The 26,988-nt window shown below is 37.5% G+C and overlaps 1 protein-coding gene across 18 annotated transcripts in view; it reads right to left on the bottom strand.

Annotated features, from left to right (window-relative positions):
* Nucleotides 1–26,988, bottom strand: part of SETD5 (SET domain containing 5) — a 75,762-nt gene that overhangs the window by 4,576 nt on the left and 44,198 nt on the right. For 13 of the 18 annotated variants that reach the window (XM_057705310.1, XM_057705305.1, XM_057705299.1 and 10 more), the window contains 13 exons: nt 25,887–26,129; nt 25,182–25,330; nt 24,688–24,805; nt 23,832–23,941; nt 22,688–22,937; nt 22,233–22,313; nt 21,245–21,502; nt 20,240–20,560; nt 19,572–19,814; nt 14,295–14,424; nt 6,649–6,893; nt 3,547–3,603; nt 1,179–1,649 (listed from right to left, as the gene is read on the bottom strand). In XM_057705310.1, the coding sequence (XP_057561293.1) occupies nt 1,179–1,649; nt 3,547–3,603; nt 6,649–6,893; nt 14,295–14,424; nt 19,572–19,814; nt 20,240–20,560; nt 21,245–21,502; nt 22,233–22,313; nt 22,688–22,937; nt 23,832–23,941; nt 24,688–24,805; nt 25,182–25,330; nt 25,887–26,129 (2,676 nt within the window). The remainder of the gene's footprint in view (nt 1–1,178; nt 1,650–3,546; nt 3,604–6,648; nt 6,894–14,294; nt 14,425–19,571; nt 19,815–20,239; nt 20,561–21,244; nt 21,503–22,232; nt 22,314–22,687; nt 22,938–23,831; nt 23,942–24,687; nt 24,806–25,181; nt 25,331–25,886; nt 26,130–26,988) is intronic. The other 5 variants (XM_057705309.1, XM_057705307.1, XM_057705308.1 and 2 more) reach the window with 1 other exon arrangement.

A 26,988-nucleotide genomic window follows, 5' to 3' on the forward strand; every position in this document is an offset into this window, starting at 1 on the left:
TTGTAATGCAAAGATAAAAAGCCACTAGGCTACATCTGAAGAGAGTACCACAGATATTTTGCAATTATGTGAGACTGTCACACACAGAGAACGTTAACCATCTTTAGCTCTGACCAGTAAATGTAAGTTGCTGTGACAATACTCCCATGCATTTCCCAGTGCCCCCAGTTGAAAACCACTGACATAAAAAGCACCTTTTGACTTTGTAATTTCTAGTACAGGCATTACCTACAAGTCAAGCCCCAAACCAGATCTCTGAGACTTGGCCCTGCCCATCTCTGTATTCTCCTCCTGACTTTCCTCACTTTTCACCTGCCACCATAGCACATTCAACTGCAACCACATCACATCCCTGCTGTCCACTCAATGGAGTATCAGTAATTTCTTCTGTAACATCTTCACCCCCTCAATTTGCTGGCTGATTGATTCCTACTTACTGTTTGAGATCAGCCAAATCAGTGACCTGTCACCTTTCACTCTACCACCTCTCAAACCTGGCTATGTACCCTGTCTGTTCTCAAGTACCCTCCACATATTTGACTTGGCCAGGTTTCCCCTGCTAAGTTGTTCTCATCACATCTGAACAACTCCTTTCTTATCATTAATATAATTATCTGCTAAGCTCAGTCTCACTTGCTGTAAGCTCCATTAGGGCGGAATCTTGGAGGCGATATAGCATGGTGGCAATAAGAGCATGCAATCTGGAATCAGACAGACCTGGGGAGTGTCCTGGCTATTCCATATACTAGCTGTGTGACCATGGGCAAGTTATTCAACTTGCCTTAGTTTCATCATCTGCAAAATGGGAAATTACCCATCTTACAGATTATTGCAATGTTAAATGCATACAAAGAGCTTAACAGTGCTTGGAACATGAAAAGTGCTACATAAAACATGTAAGTAGCATTATTCTTTTTCACTGCTTTATCTTTTGAATTGCCTAGCCAAGTGCATGACACATACATGGTAGGCATTTAAATTTGCTTAATATTTACGACAATCATCAAATTATATTAAAACTGTCTTTCACTAGACATGCCAAGAGACCATGTCTTACTTTATCTTCATTTTCCTCACACTGAAAACAGTGCTGAAAACACAGTGGTAACTCAGTAAATATCTGCTGAATTATTCAGTTAATGTTCTTCAAAAGGGCCTATAAAATGTGAAACACTTACCTTTTTCCTCTGTGGTGGGTTCTGGGGGGCAGATGGGACTCCTTCACAAGCCCTTTCGCCACCAGGTGACATGGATCCACGAGAGATGTCTTTCATAAAACCATGTTCGTATCTGCTGGGAAACCCTTCTGCAGGGGAACAATAGCCCCCATCCAAATGTAAAGGCTTCCTATCCCCTACTAGGGGAGACCCTCGATACAATCCATCTGCTCGAGGCATAGCGTTCAATGGGGAGTAGGCATACATCAAATTAAACTCTGTCCGAAATGTCTGGTCCGAGTTTCTCACAAGGGTCTGATGTCCATCTCCACTCCTGCTTGTAAAGCCAGTCTCAGAGGTGGGCCCAACAGAGGGATGAGGAGCCAGGTCAGAATGACCTGAGTTGATCAGGGAAGGTCTGTCAGCACAGCTGTTAGTGTTGGAGTCAAGGTAGCCTACTTTTGTCAAGTCCAGGTCTTTTCGGTGACAAAGCTGAAAGAATAAAAATCAATGGAGACATGGGGTAGGGGAGAAAGGAAAAAGTCAAAGGGCAGAAAAGAAGGGAAGTGAGGGGGTAGAGGTGAATAAGAATAGGTCAGAGGGACGAAAGTAGAAGAGAGAAAGCGATAAACATCTGTAAAGGTCCCATGTAGCACCAGTGTATACATGCCAGATTACCATAGAATCCTGGCCTTCCCCAAATTGCTTTAAAGTCTTTCCGGATGAGAATACTGGGAAAGTCAGAATTAGATAATTGGCCAAATGTGACTTTTTTGCCTGCTTAGCCTTTCATCAGGTTTGCTGAGTCATCTTGCACTACATTCAGGGACTGGCAGTATAATTAGGGATTTACCTGAGCCCCATGGAGCCACAGAGGTGAGAATGGTGTCTTAAGACAACTGGCTTCTGGTGTTATTAACTTCTATACTAATATTGATGGAAGGTGGGAGGAGGGAAAAAGGTGAAAGAAAGTAGAAAGTAGACGGAAAGTCAAGTATTTAAGTTACTGGTTCAGGGAAGGAGAATGGTATTAAAGACATCAACCAACCAGTTCTTCACTCACTTTCACTATTAAGTATGTGTGTTTCTCATAAAACTTCCTGGCCACTCAATTCTTTTTGCATCCTCTAATGTATGTCAGCATACCACAAGACCACTAATGCTCATCACTGCAGAGCATATGAAATGCTGAAATGTACCAAAAATAAACCCCTCTACTTGGTCGTCATTACTTCCTAACATCAAGATTTTCTGCCACTATGTCAACTATAGCTAACTCTCTAGAAAGAATAGTACCAGAAACCCAGATAATACACCATGTCAGCCTCCAAATTATGCTATGTTAGAATCTTTAGCAACTGAGGAGAGCTTTCTTTACATTCCTTACAAAATAGAGTATAGAGTAAAAAACACCCAGAAAACCTCTAGTATGCTAGATTACAATCTTCTTCAGTCTCACGTTGATCTATAAAATCCTACTGATTCAGAATTTGGTCACTGCTCACTGAGTTTAATACTAACTTTTTATTGGAAGGGCGTGGGGTTAACAATTTAATTTCTGAAAGCTTATGAGAGACTACAACTTTCTCTTCAAGAGGAAAAGGCTTCATGTGGATTCATGGAGTTAATACTACATTTGTCCAAACTTTTTAACATTAAGAAACTCTAGCACTAAAATCTGAATCTAACATTCTCCATAGCCGTAGGATTTAATATTCTAAGCGATACCATTTGTACAGCAACCATTTCCCAACCACTGCAGAATGGAGCCGAGTCACAGAAGCCATGGGCTGACTTAAGCTGCTGAGAGGCATGACGCTCCCTTTCTAAAGAAGCTGCTTAATCTATCAACCAAAGCTCAAAACACCCAGTTAAATAGAGCTGTCAGATTAACTCTGGAATAAGGCATAAATCACTGCTTAACTTTTTCAATATAGGCTGCTCCTTTATCAGCCTAAGAAAATAAATATCAAAAGACAGCTCCTACCACCTGTTGATTTAACCTTCCTTATTTAACAAACACACGTCGTTAGGCCTTCTTAACAAGGTTCCCACCACATCTTCAGATCCTTTAAACTTGACTTCTAGATTCTATTCTTCTTTAAAAGAACTCTTCAGCCACACCCTCCCTCCTCCCCCACAAAAAACGACAAAAACAAACCCCACCACACACACACAACTAATTCATTTTCCTCCATCTACATTGAGAATTCTGAGTAACCACAGTCATACACGGTAAGATTCATTCAACTGACAGTGACCAATCGGCCACTCTCCAGCCCATCACCCCATTCACTCAGATCCCCCATCCCTCCCCACACGCGCAGGAGCACACTCATGCACACTCACTCTCAGCCTCCAAGTGTGATTGAGATGGTGTGATAACTACCTCGGGTGACAGGGACTCGGGCCTATTCGCAGGGGAACTCTCAGGGGAGGATATGTTCTAGAGGAGGGAAAAGCATCTTGTTATTCATCTACTCAAAGAAGCAAAACAAAACAAACAAAAAATAAAGCAAAAGCAAGCATAGATGGTTAGCAACAAATTTTGGGGGGGTGGGGGTGGGGCAGGGAGAGGGATAAGAATGCACAAGGGAAATGTTTAAATGCAGAATTCATCTCAATGGACAGAATGACTTGTTAAAATGCTTCCTGGTGTTTTTGAAAGCATTTAAGGATAAACTAGTTATGTTTCATGCTGTAAGTAAACATCTCAAGCAGATACCAAGAATTAAATTGGTGAGATTTTACACTATTACAGTATATGTCTTTCTATGTTAGACGAGATTTTAGCAACCTATAGTATTTGTTATTGATGGGTGCCCTACCACTCATTCCTCTTGCTTAGGGACACCTTTTCTCTTCACCCCACAACATCTCCTGAAAGTCAGGTTTCCTAATTCTCTTGTGTGACTCAGGCCTGCCACCACTACCCAGGGAAACTGCTTAGCGTGCTAGGGGCTGACAGGACTAGGGAGATGGCCAGTTCCTCTTGAATGACAGTTGTAGGAGTTATGACTGATGGATTCTCTAGGTCATAGGATAGATGGTTCTTAACATAATCCAACTGGATCTAACCACCCCCACTAAGGTTGTTCTCTGATATTAAAATCCACTGTACTTTGAGGAATAGAGGGAAAAAGGGGGAAAAAAAAGGCAGGTGTGTACACTTCCAGTCTCTGGTACTAAACAGGGCTACCCTAGGGCGGCTTTTGCCTGAGGCAGCACTCCCGTATCAAACAGGAACTGGGCAGTGAATTCAGATGGGAAAATATGAAGGGTAAAAAGCAGAGAATGATGGTGGTAGCTGTGACAAGGATTCAGGGGTAAGGTAAGCGGAGGGTTTCTAATATTGTAGGCTCTGGAGAGCTGTGGCCTGGGTGGCTGACCTATCTGGTGGCAGGGAAAATGAGGCTACTTCAGCAGAGCAGGGGTACTGGCTGTTAACTTTATTTGGTGGGGTAGTAGTATGTGTGAGATGGATAGTGGAGTATGGCTCTCATGGCAGGAAGACAAGGGAAGGGTTATTCTCGTGGAAAGGAGGGATTCATTAACCTTTCCCTCCCAATGCTGCTTTCACTCTTTTTTAATGTTTCCCTCTCTCCTCATGATCTTGTTTCTCTTCCACTACATGTTTTTTCACCTTATTCCCTTAGCATTTCTCACTTTTCTCCTGGAACGTTCTTTATTTTTCCTTTCAAAAATATTCTTCCCCCAACCAAGCTTATCTTTTACTTGTGATACCTTTCTGATATTTCTCTGTATCATACTCTTGGATGGAAATAAGGCTCCCCACCTCCCCATACTAGAATACAGGAAAGACTATGGCAATTAGAATGGTGATAAAGATGGTCAAGATGATGAAATCTGTTTTTTTTGAATTGATGGAAAAGGCCAGATTTTCTTAGTTAGATCATGAGACTAAAATAGTGAAAACAGGCACTGAACTTTTTGAAGGGATGGGTTATTTAATATAATATTTTCTTTTCCTCCTGGCATTCTCACATTATGCTTAGATTACGCATCACTAAAATGATCTTTGATCTAAAAAAATAAAAAATAAAAACACCTTACATTTTTGTACAGCATGTCATAGTTATCCAAAATGCTGCAAGGAGCAGGAAATACACTGAGTGCTAAACCTGGCTATTCTAGAAGGCAACTCACCTTCTCATTTCACCTTTAATTATAATAAAATTTTAATTACAATAAAGTATAAAATTCTGTCCCTATAATCTACTGCCCCCCAGGGAGAATCTCCTCTCATGGAATTTTACCATCAAACTTAAGCTGCTAAATGAAAAGTCAATAGCAAGTAGATCCGAGTTAAGTTAGTAAGGCTCACTTCAGCTGTTTTGCTATCTGGCTAAAAAGAATGCCACAGGGAATTTGGTAAAGGGTAACTTCCCTAGAAATTAAATGTAACCAGGAGGTTTCTTCCCCCCTTCTCAAAAAGGTTTGCTCCAAAAGTAAGTTAATATGGTCTAGTTTAGGTACAGAATAGCTGCCTCTTACTTTCAAGGTTGCTAGTTACTTCTGAGCTAGCCATTTAAAGGTTCAGGTCTTTTTAATACCCATGCTCTGAATAATTCTAAAAAGTGAATAGGTAGGAAGGCACTGATTAGAACATTTACCTTTACCAAAGAACACATCTGGAGAAGTGCAAGCTAGGGCCAGAGCTGAGTGTGTTTAGTCATCAGAACAATTTTTTTCTGAGAAGGAACAGACAGTGTCTGTTTAATTATAAATCAATGCAACATGCGATAGATGAGTTTTTTTTAAATGCACGCACATGGATTCTATTCAGTAAAGCTGTTGCCACTCAAACTTGAATACTAAAGCAATTCAGAATTAACGTTTTGAAACTGCTGACCAGAGAGTGAGTATAATAAATCTGGATCTTATAAATGCATGTTGCTAGCCTCTTTCTACTTCTCATTCCTAACACATTATGACAAGAAGGGAAAGTTAACCTAGAAATGAAAAAAACCCTAATTTGCCATAAACCATATCTCAATGCTTTCTATATCTCTCTCTACTTAAAGAGGCCACAATAAGAATGCAAAATAACAAAGACACTTCACTGATTTGAAGGCCTAGAAACGGAGGTACAACCAATCAGTATAATCTGAGCTCTCAGGCTGGTGTCATTTATGGTTACTAGGTAGCTAGAGGCCTATTTTAACCAAGGTATACAGTAAAGATGAAGATAAAGATCTAGCATTACCACCTAAAGTTATGGAGGTTGATGAGTTGCATGCAAAAGATAGATGAGTGTCAACCGTGGGAGCACTATTCTTATTTTGGGAAGACTGCCAAGATGAGAGGCTACCAGGTAATAGGTCACAATGACCCTGAGGTTTCCCATTCTCTTGCTAAGATGGGCAAAGAACATGGTAAAGAAACATTTGGAGTGATATTATATTTGAGATGAGGAGGTGCAAGTGATGATTTTCATATTCAGCACTCCCAACAATCAAATCCAAATCACCTCAAATTGCAGAGGAGTATTGCAGCGACTAGCAGTAGTAAGAGATGTGACTGGTGAGAACATGAGGCTGTAACCATTTCGACACTCCTCTTCTGGGTGAGATGGGCCAGGTGTGGTCAGCTGGGGGCTCTTTGAGCCTGGATTGGGAAGGGGTGGTGTGACTGGAGAAAGAGGCCGCAGTAACTTGGTGACATTCTGCTCCATCAGATAGCGAGACTTCCATTTCTTTAATGGACTCAACAAGTCTGTGAAACACAAAGCTTGGATGAGAGGTTTGAAATTATAGCCTAAAGGGATGCTCCAGTAGTGAAGCCATTATTAATCTCTAGCCCACAATGGCTTATAATTCCACTCTTGCCTCACCCCATTGTTATCTCCTGCAATCAAACCAAAAGCCCAAAGACTCTTTAACTGTCACACTTAAAAGTAATTCTCAAAACTCTCTACCTCCAGAAAATCACCAGATGAATCTGACCCTTTTAATAACTGATCCCTGGAGCTAATTTAATCTCTTGTACTGGAAAATATAAATTTATTTTTCCACACTGAATTTCTGAAAATCTCAAATCTATATAGGTCTGTTAAAATCACCCTCTAATAATTGCCATGTCACCAGCTCAGTTTCAAGCTTTTATGTATTTTTGCCATTCTTTAGCAGCTCTTTATATATAACATTCGGTTTTAGCAGGAAAGAGTTATATATGATTACCTGATCCTTATCGAGCCCTTAGTTTTAGAGTGCTTCAAAGTGTGAAATCATTTCTACAAAAACTTCTCCCAATCATTTTCAAAAACTAGGCTCATACTCTTTTTCTGATTGGACTATCCTACTTTCTACTGTATACTCCTTAGTTTCACTTAGAAAGTAAGTTAATATGCTATAAATTTTAGTGACCACTTAGGTCAATGCACCTATCTCACTTTCTCAAAGGAAAAATTTATTTTTATTCATTTACAGTTCAAAGTTATTCATTTACTTAATATCTACTATATGGAAATCACTGAACTAGGTATGTGGGGGAAAATGGTTACCATATATTCTATTTTAAAGGGGTTTAAAAATGTGTAAGAAAAAGAAAACATATATAAAACATATTTAAGTTTAAAAACCTCAACAGAGGTTATCATAATTCTATGTGTCAATTAAACAAAAATTATGCTTTTAAGTGCTTATTACATATAAGGCACTATACTATGTGCCTTATGAGAATTATCAGATTTAATCTGAATAACTCTACAAACCCAGTACTATTATTATCATCCCCATTTTAAAGATAAGGAATTTGATATATATATATAAAGACTAGGTAATCTGGGCCCCATCTACATTCTTAATCATTAGGTTAAATTATACTCCCAAGGAAAAAGGGAAAAAAAAATTATACCCCCAAGGCTTGGTGGAAGGAGTGACACTTATCCCAAGGCTTTGAGGAAAAGTTTTGGGACAGTATCAGAGCTATGTTTCAGGAAGATTCCCCTGGTAGCAATGGTTAGGATGAGAATGGACACTGGGAAACTACTGGGAGTTAATGGAGTAAATTGAAAGAGTTATGAGACACTCAACTAGAGCAGTAGAGGCTGAAAGAGAGAGAGACGAAATAAAAGCAAAAATACTGGAGATACATGTTTTTTCCTTTTGGATATATAAAAACTTAAAAAAATTTTCCTGGAGTATAAGTATATTTATTTGTATTTTCCTTTTGTTCCAGATACTAATTTTTCTTTCTTTTCTTTTCTCCTTTTGAAAAGTGCCTAGGTATAAACAAACAAACGTGATTCATGACTTATATTTAGGTTTATATATTTCAAGAGTCTTAAACAGTGAATCTTTTAAAAGACTGCTATACTGCTAGGTCCAACACTGTAACTACAAAGGCAATTATGTAAATAATAAAGTTCATTGTAGAAAAGCTATAAAGTCCAGATGAACTCTCCCACCCCCAAATCAACTTACAGGCCATTCATTTAAAATATATTTACTGAGTACTTATGATATAGTCAACAAAAGAGACCTGACACTTGCCCTTAAGAAGTTTATAGGCCAGTAGTAATCTGCCTACTTTTTTCTATGAATAGCACTATACTGACAAAATTGTTTTTTTCATGTTTCATTTTTCTTCTTTTTGCCATCACACAGCTATCAAATTTCATGTGGCTAAATCCATCTGCCTTTTATGGTTTTCTACCTTTACTCAAAAAATTCCCAAGATTATATAAACAAACACCCCCATATGGAAACATATACTTTTCTTGAAATCATATCCACAAATTAATGCACTGCTGATATCCTGGTGTATTTTCATCTAGAATTCTTTCTTGACATGGCCTTACTCATCCTTGTCTAAATCACACTGGACAATAAATTACTATTTTCACTTAGAAAGACATAGTAAAAATCCTTCCATTACAATGATAAAAAATGTTACAATTTTATTAATAATCTTTTTTGGCTATACAATGTTTCATATTTTTATTTAGTCAAATATATCAACCATTTTCTTTATTTTCAGGCTCTGATGTCATGTCTTTGTCACCCTACCCCAAGACTATAAAAATACTGACTTATTTTCCCTTTATCTCTATATTTAATTTTTTTTTAATAAATTTATTTATTTATTTATTGGCTGCATTGGGTCTTCGTTGCTGCACATGGGCTTTCTCTAGTTGCTATGAGCGGGGGCTACTCTTCACTGCGGTGCTCAGGCTCCTCATTGTAGTGGCTTCTCTTGTGGCGGAACACGGGCTCTAGGCGCGTGGGCTTCAGTAGTTGCGGCACATGGGCTCAGTAGTTGTGGCTCACAGGCTCTAGAGCACAGGCTCAATAGTTGTGGCGCACGGGCTTAGTTGCTCCGTGGCATGTGGAATCTTCCCAGAGCAGGGCTCGAACCCGTGTCCCCTGCATTGGCAGGCAGATTCTCCACCACTGTGCCACCTAGTAAGTCCTCTATATTTAATTTTTGAATTTAACCCAGAACATACTGTACTTTAGGTAGTAGTATGTTCCATCCTTTTCACATGCCAAATGGCTAGCATATTCTTCCAAATTCTTTTGTAATTATATCATATTTCTCCATTGATTTGAAATATGACATTTATCCTATTAGATACTGACTTTAGTTCTGAAAGTTATTCTGTATACTTTTTAGTGAAATTGTTGGGCAATTCCAGTCATTCTACTCTAGCTCTGCAAAATATTCTGCCCATTCTAGCATACTTGTTCACGTCAATGAACTGTGGAAATCATTTGTCAACTATGCTGATATTACCCCCTTCCCAAGGCTAATTGTGGTTGTATTAAATTCATGAATAATTTGTAGAGAACTCTCACTGAGCACCGTGGTGTTATCTTTTTGCTACTCAAGCCTGAATTTACATTCCTCTTCATCAGCATCAGCATCATCATCATCATCATTATTATATTATTTTGACTGCGTCACGAAGCTTGTGGGATCTTAGTTCCCTGACCAGGTATTGATCCTGGGCAGTGACAGCACTGAGTTCTAACCACTGGGCAACCAAGGAATTCCTTATATTCCTCTTCATTACAGATTTGCCACATTTCTAATGAGGTTTACTCTCCGGTGTTCTCTATTTTCTGTTACTACTATGAACTGGATGTATTTCTCCCTGTATATTACCTAAATATTACTGCTAACATGTAAGAAAATGTTTATATTTTTTTGTACCTAGCTACCCTACTGATCTCTACCAGTTTTTCAGTTAATTCTCTTGGCTTTCCCAGGTAGAGAGGCATATTATTTGTATACGATGACAACATATACATCCTCTTTACCAAAATTTTAATCTCATAGATTATTACTATTATTATTTTTGGTAATCAGTTTGGATAACAATTCTAGATGTTAAGAAAGGTAATACTGGGATAAGTTGATAACCCACTTAAAGGTTTAATCTAACTAGTTTTCACCATGAAGCTTAACTGGCAATTATTTTCAGATAGATGTAAAATAAAAAGTCATTCAGTATGTTGCTAATAAATTAATTATATGAATTTCAAATACTGAAACTCCTTTACATTCCACAGAAAAACTTTTTTTGGTCATAATACACTATTCTTTTAATATTTTTACAGTTTCAAGATTCAGATCACTGAAATCTAATTCAAAAGTAGTATGTGCTGTTTTCTGGAGGTTAAGTTAATAAAATAAGTGAAGAACAAAAATTTTAATGCTATTGTATAGTATTCCATCAAAAGTATGTGCAATAGAAGATAAACCACAAATCCTACCATTTCTTTATTCACTGAAACCCAGACTGTTTTTATCCTGTATTTATTTGCAATTATTAACAATTCCAAGACTAACACTTTGCAGAAATATTTTCATCCACACCTATTTCTATAGAACAAGTACCTAAAACAAAAAGTACTAAGTTAAGAAATATTAATTTAAAAAATGCATGGACTTCCTAGGTGGCGCAGTGGTAAAGAGTCGCCTGCCAATGCAGGGGACATGGGTTCAAGCCCTGTCCTGAGAAGATTCCACATGCCACGGAGCAACTAAGCCCGTGCGCCACAACTATTGAGCCTGCACTCTAGAGCCCGTGAGCCACAACTACTGAGCCCATCTGCCACAACTGTTGAAGCCCATGCGCCTAGGGCCCGTGCTCCACAATAAGAGAAGCCACTACAATGAGGAGCCTCCACACCACAATGAAGAGTAGCCCCCGCTTGCAGCAACTAGAGAAAGCCCGTGTGCAGCAACGAAGACCCAATGCAGCCAATAAATAAATAAATAAATATATTAAAAAAAAATGCATATGATAAATCTTACCAAATTGCTAGTAGGGATATTACTTCCCTGTCATTTTTATTGCAAATCCTTTCTCCCAATATTTTTGTCCTCTATTAATTCAGAGAACTAAAGACAAAGAAACACTGTTTATTTAATTAAAAAAAACAACAACATTGAATGTATACAGAATTTGCTTTGGCAAAGATCTAATTCTTTCCAATCCCCCATCTGAGTAAAAATTATAAATAATTTATCCAATCTTTCACTTATATAAGGCCTGTTTCTGGCTATTCTGTTTGATATATACATCCATGATTGCACCTGTACTAAATTACTAGCTTCCAGCTTTGTATTAGAAGCTAGTTTTATACTTCTAGGTAAAGTACTTCTTCGTCATTACTTTTTCAATTTTTTTTTATTTTCATGTTTATTTTTTATGATAAACATCCAAGATCATTTAATCAAATCCCCAGACTAGTTCGATGGAAACTCCATGAAGCCAGGAAAGAAACTGACTCATTATATTTCTTCTTTCCATTAAGGAGTATGGGAGTTCCCTTCATTTCCGCAAGACATAAAAAAATTTTTCTCCGTAACAGCTTGTTCTACATGGCCCCACCATTATTCCTAGGCAGTTTCTTAGTCAAGTTCGGCAATTAAAATTTTTTTTCTTCTTTCATTTTCTTGGTACATAAATGCTATTGTTTTGCATATCCAGCAGTTTTACTGAACTCCTGTTAATTTTTTCAAATGATTATTTAGGCTCTCCTAGGTATACATCCACATTATTTACAAATAATGAACATTATGTCCTCCTCTGCCTGAAGAGTAATACTGTTTATTTCTATACAACTTTTGCTTTTAGGAACTTAGAATCTTTAATGTATCCTAGTATATGACTACTTTCTGTAAATGTTCCATAAATGCTCGGCAAGAAATCTGTGTAGAATAACGACAGTAATAATTCCTATTACAGTTCTGATACTGCACTTTACGTACATTAATTTAATCTCAAATTAGCTCTGCAAAGCAGATATTACTATACCCATTCACAGATGAGGCTTAGAGATATTTTATCACTTGCCCAACATCATATAGTTAGTAAAGGGTAGAGATGGTCTTCAAATTCAGGTCTGTTGGATTCTTTCTAATATACCAATCTGTCTCCCTTTCTTGATCTTTTTAAGAAAAAAACAAAAAAAGAAAAAGAAACAAAAGCAACAAATAACAATAATTCCTCAGGATTTATACTAACTTGTAGCAATATACCAAGTCACTTATTTGAGTACTGCTTGGTTTTAATTAAATATTTTCCTGTTTATGTTGTTCCTTAAGGGCAAGGTGTGTCCTCTGAATGTTTCTCACTGCTAGAGACAAGAGAAGTTCAATAAAGGTTGGTGACTAGCAGACCTAATTCCATTCCAATCAGGGCACATAACAACAAAGGTACTTTCTCTATGAGTCTTTGCCAGTCAGGACATGAATTGCTAACACAGCCTCCCTTTCCCAACCTCAAATACATACACACGCAACACACAGACCATACACATAGGTGTGTGTATACTAGATAGACGATTTCAGTGAAGTTATACTCTCACTGTGTGTAAAAGCTGCCAATAAATTGGTAATACTGATGGAAATCTGTTACCAGCATTTCTTTCTATTAACCTGGTTTGATTAAATCTCCCTAATGTTTGGTGAAGAGAATAAGATATTTTAAATAAATGGTATCATTTATCTTCCAGATGTTCTACACTGGGATTTTTTTTTTTTTGAACTTTTATTGAGATACAATCGATGTACAATACACTGCGTATATTTAAATACCCTGGGATTTTTATTATCCTGAGGTTGCCCATGCAATTATTTATAAATTATAATCCAATCTGGGGAGAGAAAAATAAACTAAGTCAATAATTTGAAAAAAACCTATTTTTAGTAGCCTTTTTTTCCCACATACAATATACAAAGTTTTAATTTAAGCAGATATTACTACTACAAACTTCATTTAGTTCAAGTTTATATTTATTCAGGCAATGAATAGAAACAAAGAAGTGGTTTTTATGAAAATCTGAAATATTATTATGTTAGGTATAGCCTTGCATGACTTTTAGCATCTTATTTATTTTGGTATTTTGTTTTGATTGAATAATGTTCACAAAATTGATTTAGAGATAAACTAATAAAAATCACACAGAACTTTTCAATTAAAGTTAATACTGGCCAAGAGAAACTGGTAATAAGACTATCCCAAAATAAGTTAAGTTGGTATCAAGTTCATGCACCAGTGCTTTCAATTGCAATTCAATTAAAATCCCTGCAAAAATCACTGGAAAACCAATGAACCAAATGATTTTTCATCTGTTTTTCATCAGTTTAAAAACTCATGAGGACTTTAAATTGGCTTCAAGGCCATGTTTTCTAAAAAAATTTACACTAATTGTGCAAGCCCTTTTGAAAACAACCAATTTTTAATACTTTTTCGTTCACTTCACTCATCCCCTGCCCCTCAGCCAAGTCCCACCCAGCGTGATAACCTACAATTTCCATTCTTCCCTGAATAGTACCCCATATCTTTCTTGTTTATTTCCCCTCTTACAAATATGGATATAGATTTCCTAAACTTACTACTTTAAATGTATCTAACCTTTTTTTTAACCATTTCTGCTGTTATCTGTACACTGTCTAGTTCCTTCTTTGTCGTCCTGGGAATACTGATCCCTGACTTGAGATCTCTCTCTTCCTCTGTAAAGACAGATGTAAAGTAACTATTTAGAGAACAATGCTATTTCTTTTTTTTTTTGTATCAGACTTTTTAAAGTACTGTGAAATTTTTAATGTAGGACCAAAATAATTATTGCTTATACATCCAGAAAAGTTTGACACGCATACCTGCATTGTCTTTGCAGATACTAGAAGAATTACTATTCTCATTACTTTGGTATAGGTGCTGAGTTCTAGTCTCTTGGGGTATAGATGATGTTTGGGTCATCCCTTCTTCCAAGGCTTGCTTTATCCAGCGCTATGATGGGAAAAGAACAAGGGACTTATCAATAATCATTTAAAACTATTTAGGTCACCTATTTTAAATGCATTAACCAGGTCATTACATATCAACTCGTGAGAGAGGCAATACAACACATTCATTCAGGTCCACAGTCAAGTATTTTTTGTCTTGTATTTCAGCATTTTAGGATATTGCCCCATCAATTCCTTCTATGGGGCATAACTGAGAAAATCTGGATTATACATAATGAAGTCCCATAAAAAAGTCCAAACCAGCAAAACAAAAATGATTATTTAACTTTTCATATTGCTTAGAATGGAATAAATGGGAAAGGATAAGGAAGAAATCTAGCATTTATTTAAGAGAAACTCTGACAATATAGGATAAAACTAGCACATAAAATAAGTGCAGAGAAGGAAGATAAAAGATCTCTTAAAAGCTGTCTGCCCTGTGCTGGGGATATCTGAAGAAGTAATAGAAAAGATTCACAGGAAAACTCTGGGTGAGAATAAGCAGTTCTTCACTACAAGTACCGAAACACTTTCAAAAAGTCTACTCTCAAAATATCCTGTGAGTTTTCCCTCCTCGTTAAGTAGCTGGTTAAATTATGCACAAATAATGCAAATCATCACCAGAATAAATGACCTTCTGCAGAAATCATAAAGGGAGAAAAAGTAAAAAGAAGCTCTCTAATCAGTCACATTTTTTGTAGTGTATACTGGAATCTAAAATGATGGAAACAAATTTTGGTCAGAAAGTAAGCCTTCATAGATTAGTATAATAAGATTATGCATCCTTTGGAAGAGAGAAAATTTCTTACCTGTAATTGTGTTCTCTTAAGATACACAGTTGTAGGTTGCTCACCACTCTGTGGTTCTCCTGCCCTGACATAAGACAGATCGAATTTTGATAAACATCAATTTCTAAGTCAGACCCTATCCCAAATAGGAAGAGCAAAGGTGATTATAACTGTATACCTTTAGAGAACCAATATCACAGGTACGTAAGTATTCTCTTTACTGAAGAGAGCAATTCTAATAGATTTACCCTCTTAGAAACTTAGGAAATAATGTGAGGAAACCAAGAAAATGTTTATATCGTGTAAATGGCACTGGAGTCTGCCAAATGAAAGCAAAAAGATAATTATGAACATGAGGAGGTAAAAAGTAAGTAAGTAAGAAAGAGACCTCAACGTCAATTGAATCACATCAACATTTTAGGATTTGATCAGGTCTCTGAAAACCCAAAACAAGACCAAGAATGAACTAACTCTCCTACATACAGAATATTGATGTAAAGATGAAAACTGTCAGAACCATAGCTCCTTACATAGAAGAGACCTCAGAGGTCACCTTGGCCAAAGCATTCATTATGCAGACGGGGAAAATTAGGCCAGGAGGCCGAAATGAGAGAAAATCCTTTGTTATAGATAATTTAGTACAAGTTTTTCTTAGAGCAGATGACAGGACTCATTTGGGGTCACTGTGCTTTCCTCCAAAAGAAGTTAATTTCTTATATTTCCAGTGTCAAATAGATTCACCCATAAAAGAACTTATACTCAGGAACTGAAGACTACAAAAAGGGAAAGTAAAACCAGAATAGGGGCATTCTAAGGAATAAGATGCTGCTTTGGTTACCTTAAGGTCAAACACAGCAACATGATCAAACCCATTTCCCCGGTCCTACTGTATATCTAACACAGTAATTTAGGGCCCATAAAGAAGGAACAGCAACAGTTATTTGTATCTAACAAGTTCCAATCACCCCCATGGATAATAAGTTAACTTTAGACAACCCCTCTCCCCAAGTTCTAGCTATAGTTATTAAGGTCAAAAGAATATTGCTCCTTTCTCTGAAACTCTGTATTGAAGAGATTTTAGGAAGCTCAGAGATGTGTCTCAGAAATGTCTTAAAGACTCTCATTACGATGGGGAAAGAGAAAGGAATTAATTTGGGTTCTAGAGTCCAAAGACCTGGGTTGAAACTTGGCGATGCCCCTTACTAGATGCCTAACTCTGGGCAAGTTACTGAACACTTCTGAACCAAAGCTTTTGGATCTGTAAATTGAAGCAATAATCCCAACCTCACAGGGTTATCATGAATGCTAAGTGAGACAGTGCATGTGAAGAAAGCTTATAGCACAGTACTGGGCACATATGTTCACTGAGGACTAGTTCAACTGAATTTAAGTGCTATGTACAGAGATATATAGGTTAATATCCTTCCAGTGCACACGATGAAAAATCAACGCAAAGCAAAGTGTTTCATTTTCAGTTTGAACAGGAGACCGAATGCCCTATACATACTATGCCTACAAAGTTAAGTTTAGAGATTTAGAGAGAACAAAGTGGGATACTACTGAAAGGCTTGTTAGCCACTCATAAATGCTTCCCTTCTAAAATAACAAGTGAAGTAAAATCCAACAAAAGACATACCATAACATGCTAGTTAAGAACTGTGAATGGATTTCTTTTAGAAACTACAGAGACATCATAAAACATTCTGCCAAATACTCTAAGAATCTTGGTGCAAATAAACGCATGCCACTTTATACTGTTTTAAACTTATGAAGCCTTTACCTCCTTTAATCAGATATGAAGGGTAAGCCTATTAGGCATACAGACTGTTCTAACTAATCCCATGGAGGACAGTTGTTCTCATCTATCTGTTTAACTTATACTTTCCTCTGAGGGATTTTTAGAAATTTATTACAATTTTGTTTTATCATGGAAATCTTCTCAGGTCCTGCACTATATGAGCACTTTTTAACCAATCTAAAAAAATCTTCTCCATCCCCACCTAGGGTAAAGCTGAGTTCAGTTTCTATATAAGACCCAATTTCATTAATTTTGTCCCATAAAAAGTTACATTCTTATTTTGTAATATAATCCTGATACATCAACAGCAATATTAAATCTGTGATTTCAACCTAATTTTAAAAGACCCAATTTAAGTAAGATAACTTACTACATAAGTCAGCACACACAGCCTGAACTCTTCCGAAAGACTGATATGACACAAATAGATAAAAGTGCCTGAGCAGAGCCTGTATGAAACAAGACTAAGGGTGGTCAGATACATGTGGAGAATGTAACATGGACATGAGTTAAATGGGATTTCTAACTGCTGCCATTGGAGACACAAAGATGAGATACAGATATAAATCCTAAACCATTCCCAGGTAAAAACAGCTCTAAGAAACAGATTTTCTATCAGATTTGAAGTCATATTTCTACACGTGTTTTTGATTTTCACAGAACTCTGCTACCTGGAAAAAAGCAAGATGGGAATAGAAAGATCATATGATCAAGGCGGCATTTCAAGAAGCTAGTCCGTACTATTTGCAGTTCAGACTTCACTATTACTCTGTATTAATAATTGTTTACCCTTCTTAAAGGATCAAAATAAGAAATTCTATTATCTGACTTGATAAGATGCTTCAACAGTTAACATCCTAGGGAGTCTAGTACTATGTCCAGCCAAAGACAGAACAAAAGGGAAAAGTTTATTTCATATAGATATTAAGCCCTCTCTTGACTTGTTCCTCCAAACTAAAGAGCTTATTTACAGCTTCTCTAATTGTTCAGTACTACTCTGAAAATGCAGTTAGAGATTTGGAGCTGTTGCTCTTAACAAGGGACTGGGCTGAACAGAATAGGAAGATTAGTTCTGCATGCCATACCAGAGTTAATGCACCTCTCCAATTATTACAGAGTAAGGTTAATCACAATGGTCACTAAATGGCAAACACTTTTGTCCCCCTTCTCAGATAATTTCTAAGATTCAGGATAAGTAACTTGGTATAATAAAGGATCCCCAGAGACCCAATCTTCCTGTATCACTTAGGCAAATTTCTAGTCTTAAGAAAGCTGTCACTGTTTTCATTTCTGACACCTGAAAGTTATATTACTCCATTATCCACAAACTATTTTGGCAAAGATTTCATGGTCAAATTTTTCTTTATGAGTTGTTCTACTTGGGAATTTCCCCTAAATAAACCACTAAGTGACTCAAACACTTAGGTAGGATTAGGAAAAGACTTTCTTCAGTGAATGCTGCTCATTCAGTGGTAGCACCCTTTCTTTGTGTGCAGATCCCTGTTGCCCTCCTCCCCTCCATATCCCACACCACTTTGGCTCATCTTTTATGCCCCCTCCCCCCAAGAAACAGTATCTGCTCTTTGGGAAAAGAGAAAAGCTTTAAGTTTGGAGGAGTCAGGGAAGACCTGCCTGGAGTTGGAGACTTCATCACATCAAATAATCTATATGCAGCATCCTCATGTACGTGATGCCAGTGGAGGAGGGCAATGGCAGACACTGAGGAAGGCAGCCTGAATCCAGATCTGAGGATAAGAGAAAAGGGTGTTCCAGGGAACAGACTCTACCTCAAAGGAAGACCAAATGAAAGGGTGTCCTATACTTCTAGAAACACGAAAACGACATTACAGGTCTGAGGGAGTGATCTATTCTTGAGAGACACTTTTGAAAAATATGCAGGATTTCTGGGAATTAAGGAAGAGCATTCTAAAAACAAACCACCATCAAATACTACTGTCACTGGATCCAAAAACAATATATAACTAGAGAAGAGTGAGAGAGAGGCAGAGAGAGAGAGAGAGAAAATTTTATAGTAGGTTCCATAATCACTAGGGAATAAACAGTCCAACTTGTCATTTGATCAAGGAACAGGAATTATGCCAATTGTAACAGGATTTTTCCTCTACTCTCAATCAAATGATAATAGCGACTGAATTAATCCAAAACACAATCTGATCACTCTTTAACTTGTGCAACAGTTCTCTAAGAGTGCCTGGGGCCCAATCTCACACAATAATCACAAATGGACACATTAACCAGTATCACAAGAGCACACACGAAACACCCCTCCCTACCCAGTCACCAACGGCTATGTGCTCTCAACTCAGTAAGCTCAAGGGCTCTCAGAAAAGACAACAGTGAATACCCACAAACAGAGCACCAAAAATGCAGTATACATCCCACCTTAGTCTCACTGACTTGATGCATCAATATTTGTGGTTGAACAACTAACTCATTATAAACTCATATGGGCAGAGTGTAGCTACCTAGAGAACGTGTTAGATATGTCGCCATTACAGGCATCTTAGGTTCAAAGGGAAAAAAACTACATAAACACAGACATACCTTTTTACAGGAGCTGAATGTGCCATCAGGCAGAAGCGGCCTTCGACGCCTCTCAGGGATAAAGGGTGAGCCAAAGCGAATGTAGTGTTTGGGGGTGGTGCAAATTAACGGGGAATGGATAAGACCGGGTAACATGTTCAGGGTCGTTGCCAGTACAGTTGGGTCCGTGGTGATACGTAAAGGGCACTCAACAGGGCACTCTTGCTTCTCTGCTTTGTCATTCAACCATTCTGTAACTAGATACTAAGTTAAAAAAGAGACCGTCAGTTGATGCTGCAGATGTAAAAGCCAGAGGCAGCAGTGTAGCTCACAAAGACAAACCTCATCTAGAAACTAGGACAGAGGTAGACATAGCAGCTGCAGAGAGTATGAATCGCACATGCAGAGCACAAGCGTATCACTATATCTTCTTTCATCCTCTCCATGACCACTATGGGAGGAATGATTTCAGCTATCAATAATTTAAGCCCTGCCTAAAAATTATGGAACAAAACTAAGGTAGCAGGATCACCTCAGCCCCTATGCATCTAAGCATTTTATCTAAAACTTTCAATCTAATAATTCTTAGATTATATGTATTTCCCCCCCCGGGGGATTACAGGTGCTTTCACTTTACTAAGCCACAGCTTTTGCCAGACAACACTTATGAAGATGTGCTTTTAACTTACCTTTTTGGTTTTGGGGTATTTAGATGCAGCACGGTTGACATGGGATCCAGTAACTGATACCACAGTTGGGTCAGACCCCGTTAATTGCCTGTTTTCTCCTGAACTGTCTACATTTCCAGCTTCAGTAGGAGTTACTGAGCTGTTATTTCCCCCCTCTTCCAAGGCAGCTTGTGATAACTCTGCCTGCTGTGCAATGGCCTGCTTTTGACGCTTTAGTCTTTGGGCTGAACTGGTCCGGTACCGAGAAATTCGACTCTTCGGTCGGGGCCTAGAAGGCTTTGCTGGAGGTGGTTTGGAGGCTGGTTTTTCTGCAGCAATATCCTATAACAACAGAAAAGTTAACTGCTTACCAGAAATTTCTTATTAGCAAACATTCTATCCAGTTTGCTATTCACTTTAAGCATTCTGAATGTTTACTGGTGAAAAAGGTGAGCATTTAAAACCATTAATTTCAAATGTAATCCTTACAAAATTTATACATTTATATCAGCTAAAAAGGCTACAGGAAGATGTCTTGGTTAGTTATTTCTTTTTCTAATAAGTGTTTATAAAAATATGTCAAAAGTCAGCTGAAAGAAGCCATCTAATTTTAGGTTCTTAGCAGGGAGGGTAATTCTTGCTTTGTTTTTCCCCCAGATACTGAGGTTTTAGCTTAAGGATTAGAATTCATGGCTAAGATAGGAAAAGGAAAAGATTAATTTTGAAAATCCTATGAAAGGTCAGGTACATGACTGTGCTACACAAACGGCCAAAGAGAAACCATATGATTTTTATGAACTCACCACCAACAATATATGGCAGAAATTGTAGAAAGTTCCATTCTAGTTTGAGAGTATCTAGTCATTCAAATTCTGTCTCCTTGAATCCCAAGAATCAGCTGACTGAAAATAGTCTTATTACAAAATAAGGCAAAGCTGAAAATACTGATTCTAACCATTCCAAAAGACAGGTAATTGATATTAACAAAAGAAAGAATATCTAAGGCCTGGAGCCTTTTCATCTTACCCCTGCCTGGGAAGACCTCCGGGTGTTCACTCCAACACTCTGTGGGTTGCTTGGGATGGCAATGTTTGAAGCAGGGTTGCTAATTTCAGATTCAGGAGCTTCAGTTTTTGTCTCCTCTTCCACAGGACTCTCTGAGGTGGTGGTAGTAATCTCTATGTCAGAGTTGCTTTGTTCCAAGGGCTGATCCCGCCGCTTCTTTCTTTTCTCTAAGTTTTCAAAAGCATGCATGATGGCTTCAACCTTCCTATCTTCCCGAGTCTAGAAAGAAATAACACTAGCATAGAAGGAAGCCTCAACCAGGAGAAGGGAACAGCTTTTCAGAAGTATTATTAATGGAAATTGATAGACATTTATAGAAATTACCAGTAAGATATCTTGGAGAATATAAGATAAAAACTAAAAATGTTTCATTTTAAATGTTGCAAAGAGCTGTAAAAGGAAGGCAAGGTCAAACCCGAGCTTTTCAAACAGAGCCAGCTATTTTGAAACTTTTTTAATACAAAAGAAAAATAGCCATCAAAATCAATTTTTCTCTGTATTTTCAGAGTTAAAAAAAAATCAACTAGGTTTTCTTGAACAGCTTCTTAAGGACAGAAATAAACATGACTGATTTCAGCCATAAAGTAGAATTTTTGAATCCATATGACTGAAGGTTTTGTTTTTTAAATGTCAAAATCCACACAAACTAAGTTACAGTAAGTAGCCCAAAGATAGTGTTTCAACAGTTTTTTTTAAACCAGATTGTTAGTAAGAAATCTCTTAAAACCATGATCAAAAAACAGTCACTAGAGAATAGAGAACTACCTGTGTCTGTGTAAAAAAATCATAATAAAGTCTACTTCATAGAAAAAGCCCACACTGTGACCTAGAGGTGATGGTATAATAACTTACTGAAGAAATGAGATGATATAAATTCAGAAGAGAAGGGGTTCACATGCTATAGGTAATAGGAATCAGCAGGAACAAAAAGACGTTAGAAGGCACTCACCCTCCTGCTATGAGCTGGGTTCTCCTGATCATCTGTAACCTCTTCTTTCTCTTCTACTTTTTCTTCTGGATTGTCTACTTCCTTTAAGACAGAAGCAATATTCAACTGTACTCTTAAGCTCTATGAAAAATCAATCCCTGTTTTTTTCCTGGTAGCTTAAAACTCTCTAGAAACAATTTCTAGTGCTTTATAGTGTTAAGCATGTGGGGCCACGTCGTAAACACAGATGATAAATTCCATTCATGGGACTGAAACCTGATAAATACCTGCAAGGATGTTCTTGACGTTGTAAAAAATAATAACAAGAGAATGAATGAAAGCACACCCACCCTGATATGAAGGGTATTAAGCATTAATATAGATTCCCCACATAAAACAACACGTGGCAACCTGGGATCCGCTTCATCTGAAGAGGATCAACACCACAGCACTATCCTCTGAGCAGGGGGGATTACCTCATGGTCACTGGATACGGTTACTTTCTCAGGAATTTGTTCCGGTTGCTGGTTGTTATCCTCTTCTGGAGCCTCATTCTGCTGCTCCATCTCTAGCTCTTTCCGTCGTGCTTTTCTACGTCTTGTCTCTGCTCCGATGGTGGGTAGGCTTGGAGGAGGTGGGAGTGGTGGTTCTGTAGCACTGGGATTCCTTTTTTGTATAGGGCAATTCCGGTTCCCCTTGTGACATGCGCAGTCCACTTTATAATTACTGCTCCAAAGAAACAACCAAAAGTACCTGTCTCAGTACCCTTGAAATATCAGTATCGTAATTTCCTCTGGTATTATCTTTGAACAAGTTAAATAGAGTCATTAAAAGAGTCCTATAAATACTTTTAATATTCTGTGTTTCTCTATATAACCCCAAATCTTCCCATACATATGGGCAGTGGAAAGGAAAGGATGTCCCCACCAAATTCAACTCTCCCAACTGTCTTTATGCTATTCAGTGGGCAGTGAATCAGTGACAGAGTCTGCAGTGGCTATACTTATCTTGTGTCTACCTTTACCATGTCCTCACTTTTACCTACTGATTCCCTACTTATTATTAATACCTCTTCTTCTTGTACCTGCGCCAAACATCATTTTGCCACATAACCCCTTTTTGCCTGAAAGGACCAAGGGAGAAAAAGCATCCATTTTACAAAACCCATCACATAATCACCTATGACTTGCCATCTGTTTTTCTGCATTGCCATATATAGCTAGATCACATGATTTGAGTGGATGGGGCGAATCTTTAAATTCTCATTCTATATGATCCCTGGTACAAGTGCTGTGTGCATAACAATAGATAGTGCGATTTCTATGAGTGTTTCATACATACCCTTTTTGTTATTCTTGCTACACAGAGGCACAGGACAAAACACCCTTGGTCAGAGGGGTAAGAAGTATCACACTATGTACCTGTGTCTCTTAAAAAAACACCCTCAGTCTGTCTTTCCCTCCACAATTTCTAGACAGAAAATGAATCACTCATGAAAAGATTAGGTGTTAAAAAAAAAAAAAAAGAAAGAAAAAAAGAGAAGGAAATGGCAAGGCACAAAAGCAGACTGAATATGTAAGACAAGGCCATTCATGTTAGGAAAGGTTGTGCAGATCTTACCAGTTACTGTACTCATAATCAAATGCTATGGTGACCTCGGCATCCTTGGTGATGGCAGACACAGCATAGATACAGAGGTGAATCATCCCATCTGCTATCATGTGTCGCACCTGTGTGAACAAGGTTTATGGTTATGACTTATCAAAAAGACCAGGAACTCTCCATAAGAGGAAAATGACCCTTTACACAAATGATATCTCCTCACTTAGAGTAATGGTAGTCTGTTATTTAACTCCACCATTTCTTTTAAAACTACCATATAGTAATTGTCTGAAAATTTATGGTATTTCTTGAAATAAAGGAAGAAATCTTGAGATGTCAGCAATCAGGGTAAGATCACTGCTCTGCATCTTAAAGTTGTTTTCAGTTGCACTAGAAAATTAAAATTCCTTAATCTGTAAGAAAAGCTCTGTGGATTTTCTTGCTACATTTAATGTGGTTTCACTCATTATGCACCAAAAATGAACTTTAGAAATGTCTAGAATCTCTCTTACAACCCTATTACCTAAAACCTAAAAAGCTACGACCACACACCTTAGTTTTGGCCAATGATATCATCTTTTATATGGCAGTTCTTTAATATAACCTCACTGACTTTTTATCCAGTCTAGCTCTTTCTCTTTAGCAAATGCTAACTTGCTTTTTCCCATTTCTGTCTTCTCTAAAGAAAATCCATTCCTTGCCCCTCATCCTGTTAGAATAAATCCATCATTACTTTTGTTTTTCACCTCTTACAATGAAAGATCATAACCATTATCTACAGACCTTAATCTGGGTGAAGTTTTCAGACTGCTTCTTCAGTTTACTTGTCTTTTTGGTGGTTCCATTCAAAGAGAAGTTGCTACAGAAATCTTACCTCTGCATTTGGTGTACATGATCTTCTGATGAAACGAGCATCATTACCGAAAGTACGTGCATCCACACACATCTCTACACCATTGAATTTTGAGTAGAAGAGCACAAAGGGGTATGGTCTAGGGATATAATTAAAACTCCTGTAATTCTCAATATAAATAAAAAGGCCACCCCATGATTTCAAATATGAAGCATATGCTGACAGAAGCAGCAGCAGCAGTCCTTAAACTTGGAAAACATCACATGCTCGCCTGCTTTTGATTAAAGAATAAGTACAAAGCAAGGAACGCTTCGCTTGGAAAGGAGTCATCACCACTTTATACATTAAACAACTTGCAGATTTTTTTTGCACTTCTCTACAAATAGCAGAGAGGCGTGAGCTTGTATGAGCCGTAATCTTTTCCCCCAAGAGTATCCTATCAACCAGGATGGTTTTTACAGCCATATGCTCAGCCAGACCCACTTTAGCCTTTACTAAATGAATGATGTTCTTACTTTTTGAAGAAATGCCCGTTGACTTCAAATTGCTGCCGTAACATGACTTTGCCTCGATACTCTATTATAAGAGTGTCCAAAGCCAAATCTCTTGCAGCCCTCAGGATCTTCCGGTGCTTCTGAACACGAGTGACTCTTCCCAACTGTAGCTGAATAAAACCAGAGTATTAATATTAGATAATATCAACAGCAGCTTAGTAGACATTTGAAATATTTCTTGAGGAAAAGGCACTAACATTTTTAGGTTTTATTTGTATATATTATATAGCACAATGATCAGACATTTAAGAAAAATGATAAAACATTAGTATTTCTAGGAAACAGGCTCCATCTAGTCAACCTGACACACCCCCCAACACACAACAAAACAAAACTCAGAAAAATATATCATTAAAATTTTAGTGGCTCTATGTGTAATGTAAGGGTTTAAGTTTCCATTAATCTTAATAATTCCTACTGAGGCTGTATAAAATTTCCTACCCTAATTTATCAATTTTTAATTAATAAAGACATGTTCAAAACTATGTATTTGAACAGTTTCCAGTTACTGTAACTTGCTTTTGGTTTAAGATGCTCAATAGCTGGCTAATTTGTTATTCTAAGGCCTTCTACATTTGAAAGAAACGGTCATTCCAAAATATGTCCTTTTCCTGGGTTCTTAAAATCTCAACTACTTAAGGAGTCTTTAACCCTTTTGATCCTTACCTGCATTTGGGAACCAATAACTGTATTATTACAGGCCAATTCAGTCTTATTAATAGTGTCTAAAATAGCAGGTTTGCCCACAAATTCCTTGCTAGAATGTAGATGCTGTTCAAGGGCGTTCTGTACATCTGCACTGTACTGATTAGTGAAGGCTTCTTCATACTGATCAGTCCATAGTCTTATCCGATTTTCCCATCCCTCAGTTGTATTCTCATCTAAATTCTGTGCTTCAGAAGGAGAATTCTGTAGAGAACAAAGGTCAAGTAGGTTAGGAGAGTCCATAAAAGGGGCATAGGGGGTGGGGCAGGCTGAATATCCAGAGAAAATTAGTTTTCACTTGGCAGTTGGTGTGGCATAAGAGTAATGGCCTGGGAGTCAAGATCTCGTTTCTATCACGGTTTCATTAACAATGAGCTGTGAGGTTCAGTTTCCTCATTTATAAAGTGAGAAATTAATCTGGATTGCAAATCCATCCCATCACTGTGATTTCTGACCAATTTTAAGTCATAAAAATCAAACATCAGAAGAATGAAATCAAGTTCATAAGAAAATCTTCATAAAAATGAACAATAGATACCTCAAAATATCCACATTGCTTAAATTTCAGTACTTATCAAACATCAGTGTGCCATCTCAAATCGGTATAGTTTTACTGCTATCCAGGAGAATATTTTTGTTTTTGTGTGACTTATTTTTTTCATTACATAATTAATACATGCTCATTCTAAAAATACACTTGACCAAAATTAGCAAATAAGTAACTTGTACTCTTGCCTCCCATAGAAAAAGCTACATTTGGAGTATATCATTCTAGCACTCTACTTTTGACATTTTAAAACAGCCACACTCTGAAGAGGTGAGGTGGGGGGAGGGGTGTGGGTAGGTGCTGTGTAGGAAATGCTGAGAGATGCTCTGTTATACTTATTTTGGAAAACTGCTGCCCTCTATGAAAGTAGAGTACTAAGGAGAGATTATTACATCTCAGCAACATCATCCTAAACAGTTTTGTATGTGCTTGTGCTATAGAGACACAGCTGAAGTCTGATACATGTTCCCCTCCATGGTGTTCAGGACTTAAGGTGTCATAAGAAAACAAAACAAA

This window comes from Hippopotamus amphibius, chromosome 13 (assembly GCF_030028045.1).
Source record: "Hippopotamus amphibius kiboko isolate mHipAmp2 chromosome 13, mHipAmp2.hap2, whole genome shotgun sequence".
Taxonomy (NCBI): Eukaryota; Metazoa; Chordata; class Mammalia; order Artiodactyla; family Hippopotamidae; genus Hippopotamus; species Hippopotamus amphibius.